The sequence below is a fragment of the Lactuca sativa genome, chromosome 7, assembly GCF_002870075.4.
Source record: "Lactuca sativa cultivar Salinas chromosome 7, Lsat_Salinas_v11, whole genome shotgun sequence".
In the NCBI taxonomy this organism is placed as follows: domain Eukaryota; kingdom Viridiplantae; phylum Streptophyta; class Magnoliopsida; order Asterales; family Asteraceae; genus Lactuca; species Lactuca sativa.
In genome coordinates this window covers 26,974,579-26,982,154 of record NC_056629.2, presented here as the reverse complement: position 1 = coordinate 26,982,154, position 7,576 = coordinate 26,974,579, and the positions used below count along the sequence as shown (strand labels likewise).

Sequence of the window (7,576 nt, the reverse complement as noted above, 5' to 3'; positions counted from 1 at the left end):
ATATATATATATATATATATATATATTTAGTTAGTTAGTTAGCGTCTTATGAATTTATCATAGGATCAATTTTTAATGGATAGATAGATAGATCCTAGTTGTAATTAAAAATACACTTAAAAATAGTTAGAAATAGACATAAAAATAGGGATACTCTCTTTTGTTTTTCTTTCTAATCCAACAAACGAAAAGTGAATGAATAAAGTGTAAAAGCCGAAATAATATTTCTTTCTTCCCCACCCTCCACCAATTGAGCCAGCACCCAACGGTCTACTATTTAGAAAAATAATACAGAAATTATTTGAATCAGGATAAGCACCACCTCCTTTCTTCGCATTCCAATACACTTCAGTATCACCACCTTTTCTCTCACTCTTTCTTCGCTCTCTCCTTGCTTCTTTTCTTTAACCTTTTTAGGTTCCTCTTGTTGTTGTTAACTTTAAAAACAAAAAAACTCTGTTCTGTTCTGTGCATCTCGTGCTCTTACAGTAACTAAGAATCCAATTTAATTCATGGGGATGGGGTTTGATTTTTCTTGAAGAATTTTTCGTACTTTTACTCGATATTGACGGAACGTACAATTTTCAGTCCATCCGTTTCAAATTTGCTTTTTGAGTGCGGTGCTTCTGCTTTTGTGTCAATTTTGTTTAGAACTTTACTTTTCATAGTCTTCTTTTTCTGTTCAGAAGCTCGATTCTTTTCTCTGTTCTTTCGGATTTGAATGCTTGTTCTTGTGGGTTGGTTTTAGGGCTTCATTCCGGTCAATGTGTGTCGTGGGCATTTGCTAATTCTGTCAAGAAATCGAATTAGTATTCGTGGGTTTTTTATCTTTTCCGAAAACCCTTTTCAGATTCTTGGTGGGGTTTTAGCTCTCGAAGTTAGGGTTCAATTAATTGGGAAAGTTTCGTGATGGAGCGTTCAAGATGGAAATCTTGTATGTTCGCTACCGTTTGTTTGATGTCAATTTTCACTGCTCATGTTTGCTTTGGAGATACTGATCCACGTGATAGTAAGCCTTCATTTTCCTAATCTCTTTTGACTTATTTCGTATCAATTTGTTTGATTGTTGACTTTAAGTTTAGGTATTTATTTGACTATTCCACATGAATCCTGTTGATGGATGATAGTTTGAGGGTATTTGGATGTTGGATGCTATAATAAACAAGTAAAAATGAAAGTGATAAAGTTCTTGTTAGTCATTCAAACCACAAAGCTTCTAATGTTTTTTTATTCTTATTAATTATTATTATGTTATTATTTTATATTTCAGTTTTGGCAATAAATAGTCTATATGCTGCTCTTGGGTACCCCTCTCTTCCTGGATGGTTAGTCTCAGGGGGAGACCCTTGTGCAGAAGGTTGGCAAGGTGTTCAATGTGTCAACTCAAACATAACTGGGATGTAAGATTTATAATTCTTTAAAAGAAATATTGATTTTCAAATATTTTCTTATTTCAATCAAGGTTTAATTTTTATGAATGTATCTAGAATTCTCAATGGTGCCAATTTGGGAGGTGAATTGGGTGAGAATTTGGGAGCTTTTGTTTCCATCATACAAATGTAAGTTCTTACTTTAAAAACTTCAAGAATACCATATTCCAAGTCATTTTAATTATTTTTTTTTTTTGTAAAAATCTACTGTAATTTCTTTTTTATGATGATTTTTTCATGCAGAGATTTGAGCAATAATCACATTGGAGGTCGTATACCATCGAGCCTTCCATTTACCATCAAGAGCTTGTAAGTTTATCAGTCTCCCATCCCATCAAGAAATTCAATGAAAGGAGGCTTTTTACGAATTTACCCTTATGTTATTTATAAAATCACATCTTTCTTTGGTTTTGGTGTTAGGATGCTTTCGGGAAACCATCTTACTGGGAACATTCCGGATTCTCTTTCCATGTTAGGCCAAATGACTGACTTGTAAGTATCCCATTTAAATATAATATTCATATAGTTTATATTTTCTAATGAAGCTTCTATTTCTCTTAGATCATTACGCAACAACAATTTGATAGGAGAGATTCCAGATTCTTTTCAAGACCTTACACCCTTAACAACTTTGTATGTGTGTGTGTGTGTGTGTTTATGTTATTATTATTATTTTTCTAATTTTAAAAAGATTATATGCTTTGCTGCAGGGACTTGTCTGGAAACAATTTAAGTGGACCACTGCCTCCTTCCATGGCTAAGTTGTCATCAATAACAACATTGTGAGTATTTTGACCCAAAAAAGTCCACATTTGACTTTTTAATATTCAAAATCAACAAGAATTTTATATCTTTTTCTGGAAGATATCAGTAGCTATTTTTAGATATACATATAGTGTTTCGATGACAATAGTTTGTATTAATTGAAAAAGTGCATGTTGAATTTGAGTTCAGAAAGTAACTTTTTTGGGTGTTTTTGATTTGCAGACACTTAAATGACAATCATCTTACCGGTGTTCTTGATGTGTTGCAAGATCTTCCGCTTATATTTTTGTAATGTTATTGCCTTATTTCATTATGATTTTTTTTTTCTTAAATTATGCTTTTTTATGTATCTAAAAATAATTAGTTTCTTGTGATGCAGGGATGTGGAAAATAATCTTTTTTCTGGACCAATACCTCCCAAGTTGATGACCATTCCGAATTTCAGGTGAAGTAAAAAAGAACTATTGATTTTTGGTCACTTAACTCTTGATTATGTAAAAAGTGTTTCCAAAAGATTAAATAAAAAGTTTAGCTAAAAAAGGGAATTGGTCAAAGACTCACAAACAGTTTAAAAGTTGCCAAAAGTGCTCACGTGTTTACAGTATTTGAAATCACTTTATTCAAGAAGATCAAATCAACTTTTTTGAATTATTTAGTATAGTTTTTGTCATCATTTTAGTATATTAGTCATTTATGAAATTAAAAAAGATGGCCTTAAAAAGGTCTTGGCATAAAGATATACAAGTTTTGACGTGTCACACAACCCATCTGACATGACGTTCTCATTTGTGAAGGGTATTTTAGACATTTGAATCGAACTATGTGTTAAATTTTGGATAGAGGAAATATTTCTTTATTTAGTTGCCAGATTTTAACCTAGTGCTAAATGCAAGAAATATCTCAATACTTTCATTTATTTGTGTATTATAGGCACATCCTACTTTAATTTTGTACTTTCAGTTTTTCTCTTATTAGGACATCATATAGTTTGAAAAATCAACCAATTTTAGAGTATGGCATACATACATTGCTATAAATAAAGGGTAGTTTTTTAAAATACACTGTTTTTTACAAGAATAAATCAATGAAAGTAAATATTTACTTCTAGCATCTTATAACATATACAAACTTAATTTATGCAATGCAGAAGCATGGGAAACCCCTTCAATACAACAGTTATCCCTTCTCCTCCAGTCATATCCCCTTCACCATCATCATTTGGCCCAAAACCACCGGAAATTGGCCCTGGACTTCAAGTATTTGAAGAACCACCACCTGAGCCACCACATTCTTCCGGAAAGTTCAAATCTTTATTGAGTAATAAATATGTTTGGATTGGTATTGGTGGATTCTTGATTCTTATCATTCTTGCATTGGGGCTTTGCTTTTGTGTTTCAAAATGCTGCAAAAAAAAGTCAACGGTCAAAGTTTCAAAGAGTGAGAGAGCAAAGAACTCTGTGCTTAACGACTTAAAACCATCCGAACAAAGAGAAAATGGTAAGCTTGCATGTATTTCCTTTTGGTTATTTAAAAAAAAACAACTCAAATCAAAATATTGTAACATATTTTTGTTGAATATGACATTTATGCTCATATCGATTTCACAGATACCAAAAATAAGGACTCATTGGTAATGTCATCGGTTAAAGGTGAGAAAATTGAAACAAAACCTAAGAGCAAGAATGATCATGTGATGATAGACATGACAAAAGTCAATGCACGTTCTTTTACAACACCGCCCCTACTTCCTCAACCTTCTCGGGGTGTTGTGAAGCCGACTGGTGTTCCAAAAGCTGCCCCTAGTCGTCCTTTGAGAAGTGTAAATTCTGCAAAGTTTTTCTCCATAGCATCTCTTCAAGAGCACACAAATAGCTTTTCTCAAGAGAATCTTGTTGGAAATGGTATGATTGCTACTGTATATCGAGCCGAGCTTCCTAGTGGAAAGGTAAGGTTTTTATCAAAGGGTTAATGCAAGAAAGTAGTTTCCTAAATTTGTTTATTAAAGCATATTACTTTAATTTTTCCTATTATGATAGTGTAGTTTGAAGAATCTACTCGATTACAACAATGTCATCCAAATACAAAGCAAGTTTCACTTTTATAATTGAGTAGAGTTTTCAAAAAGCAATGTCCTAATGAAGAATTGAAAGTACAATGCTATAATTGGGTGGATTTTTCAAAGTACAATGCTATAATAGAAAGAAATGGAAGTAAGATGCTTTAATAAACAAATAGATAGAAGTATGTTGCTATTTCTTGCATATGAATAGCTTGTTAGAATGTGTTTTTGATGTGTTGTGGTTTGTTATCTTTAGCTATTAGCAATCAAGAAACTTGATGATGCAACTTCTCGGAAGTGGAGTGATGAAAGGTTTATGCAGTTGGTGACAAATGTATCAAAGCTTCGAAATGAAAACATAGTTGGAGTTGAGGGTTATTGTGTTGAACATGGACAAAGGCTTTTTGTCTATGAGTATTGTGAAAACGGGACTTTACATGAAGCTTTACATCTAAATGATGAAATCCATGAGAAGCTTTCATGGAATTCTCGAGTTAATGTGGCACTTCAAATCGCAAAAGCTCTCGAGTGAGTACATATTTTAACTAACTTAATCCACTTAGGTTTTTATAGGTGTTACCTTTTCAATTGATTAAAAAAGAACGACTTGATAGAGAAAGTCAAGGGTCCTAACTTTTTACAAACTTACATTTAACTTTTCTTTGGTTTTCGCACGTATACCTTCATTTTCTCAAATGTCTTTTAAATCAAACTTTTGTATTTTGATTCTATTAAGGTACTTGCATGAGTTATGTCAACCACCCGTTGTACACCAAAACTTGAAGTCCACAAACATTCTTTTTGACAATGAGCTCAATGCACGTGTATCGGATTGTGGTTTGGCCCCACTACTACCATCAAGCCATGTCAGCGAGGTAAAAAAGTTCTTAATCCATTAAGCCACATGGTTAATTTACGTGGATTATTTCATTTAGTATTGAGTATTGACACCACAACTTTTATTTTATTAGTTGCAAGGTTTGGGATATGGTGCCCCCGAACTCGAATTGGGAAGTTATACTTACCAAAGTGATGTTTATAGCTTTGGAGTCATTATGTTGGAACTTTTAACTGGCAGAAAAGCTTTTGACAGGTTATCTTTCTATCTAAATGAAGAAATAGCAATATGTACTTTTGTTGCTTTCTGTTATAGCAAGTTATTTCCAATCTTTTTAAAAAATCTATCCAATTATAGCAATGAAAATAACTTTAGTAAAGTAATAAGTTGAAAAGAAAGTAGGGTGCTATAATAAAATGACTTGTATTGAATTTTGGTGATGTGAATTTGTATAGTTCAAGGCCACGTGGGGAGCAATTTCTTGTGAGGTGGGCGATTTCAAGGCTTCATGATATTGAAGCTTTGTCAAGGATGGTGGATCCTTCTTTACAATCCGCATGTTCTTTCAAGTCTTTATCTCGGTTTGCAGATATCATTTCTCTATGTGTTCAGGTTAGTTTCAATCTCTACTTTCTTTCTTTTTTTCGTAATTAGGAAGTAAAAATAAAAAGAAGGGTTGGCATAATGAATGAGTTTGCTATTTTATTTGATATATTTTTTTTAATTTTGTATAGCCCGAACCGGAGTTTAGGCCACCCATGTCAGAAATCGTGCAAAATCTCTTGCATATGATCCAAAGAAGCCCCTAAATAAATGACAAAGTGAAATGTGCCAAAAATTGAAAGAGCGGGGGGCAAAAACGTAACTTAACCAATTCGAAGGTTGTGAATCTTGACATCAAACTTTTTCGTGTATGTTAGAAGGTTTAAATGTGTGGAAATCGGTTGATTTGTAGGTTGTGTTTTTTTGGTGGTTTATAAATGTAGGTATTGTTGACGTATATCATGAATCAAAATAAAATGACATAGAATTTAATCAAACTAGTGTCGTATTTATTTTTGAAACAGCTCCAAAGAAAAATCATTTTTATTTCTTTTAGAACAAAGTAAATGTGACTGATTTATTTTGATAACCAAGTGTTATTGAATTATAAATCTGGATAATCAATCACTGAACAAATGGGAGAATCCATAATGGATTTTGCCAACTTATTGTATTATATGGTCCCACTAATCTTTTTTCATTTATTGTTTTGCAAAACTTATTCCCAAAGCTATAAAATAAGTACGGAGTCTTTTTTTCATTTATTGTTTTGCAAAACTTATTCCCAAAGCTATAAAATAATAAGTACGATTATGAAAATTATAAAAGGTAGTCAAGAAAACAACTACGTGGCCTACTGCTAAGGCACTGGACCAGTGTTCAAGTTGTGGGGTTTTCAACTAAGAGTTGACTAAGAAAGGATATGAGGTGTATTTCGGTGTCTTAAAATATCGTTCATATGTTTTAATGAAATTACAATCAAAAGTTAAAGCTAAAAAGAATGTATAGAATTTGAATATATGTTGTTTGTGGGTTTGCCAAAGAACAGAAAAAGTATATTATACAACATCAATCGAAAGTCATATAACAAAGAAAAGTGAAGTGTGTGTATGTTGTTCATGTTTAGAAATGCAATTATAATCAACAAAATGTGATTACACTATCTAAATCTAAAATCGAACTACCACATGCCCACTTTCGTATCATCGACAAAGTGTTCTTCTACAATAAAGTCTTCATAATCATTATCTAAATCTAAATACTAGTCTTTTTCTTCACTTTCTGTCTTTACAAAACGAAGTTGACCCATTTTTTTTGAACTAACAACATAGAGGGATCCCATGTTGCCTTCATAATCATTTTAAAAGTTCTCTTTGCGAATGTCGTTGTGAAACACAACAAATGGATCAAAATCATGAAATACATCATGGCCATTTTTATGATCCATTTCCTACAAAGATGGATCTATAATGGGCTTATTTCTAGTACATAATCTTCTTATGACTTGATTGAAGTTCTATTGCCTGCTACATAACGAACAGTAAGCATTGATGCTTCACCTTCTACTACAAGAAGTTGCTTCCTTACCATGTTTTTTATTCCCATATTTTGATGACCTTTGAACTTGTATTTCCTTTAGAATGACTTTACTTGGTGATCTAAAATATTTGTGCAAAGAGGTACTTGATGTTTAGTAAAAGCAAATATTTCCTCGATGAGGAATGTACCTTGATAACGTAATGACATCTTGATCATTATCCTGTATGAGTCCATAATCCAACTAGGCATCATGTATTAGAAAGTTGTAGTATATCGATTAGCATTACTTGCGCCATAACCTAATTCTTGCACCATGACATCTAACTAATGTACTGAAATTCATCTATGTTGATGAAATCAATGTAACTACTCCTACTGTCCATGTATCTTCTCCAAGGATTG

General features: G+C 32.5%; 1 protein-coding gene across 1 annotated transcript; it reads left to right on the top strand.

Annotated features, from left to right (window-relative positions):
- Positions 1-273: 273 nt before the first annotated feature.
- Positions 274-6,132, top strand: LOC111906690 (protein STRUBBELIG-RECEPTOR FAMILY 1). Its single transcript, XM_023902464.3, has 16 exons — positions 274-1,009; positions 1,271-1,400; positions 1,488-1,559; positions 1,674-1,739; positions 1,851-1,922; positions 1,992-2,063; positions 2,141-2,212; positions 2,418-2,483; positions 2,575-2,640; positions 3,343-3,692; positions 3,803-4,140; positions 4,511-4,782; positions 4,991-5,129; positions 5,226-5,347; positions 5,548-5,704; positions 5,827-6,132. The coding sequence occupies exons 1-16, from the start codon at positions 910-912 to the stop codon at positions 5,899-5,901; spliced, it is 2,169 nt and encodes a 722-aa protein (XP_023758232.1). The 5' UTR covers positions 274-909; the 3' UTR covers positions 5,902-6,132.
- Positions 6,133-7,576: the final 1,444 nt, after the last annotated feature.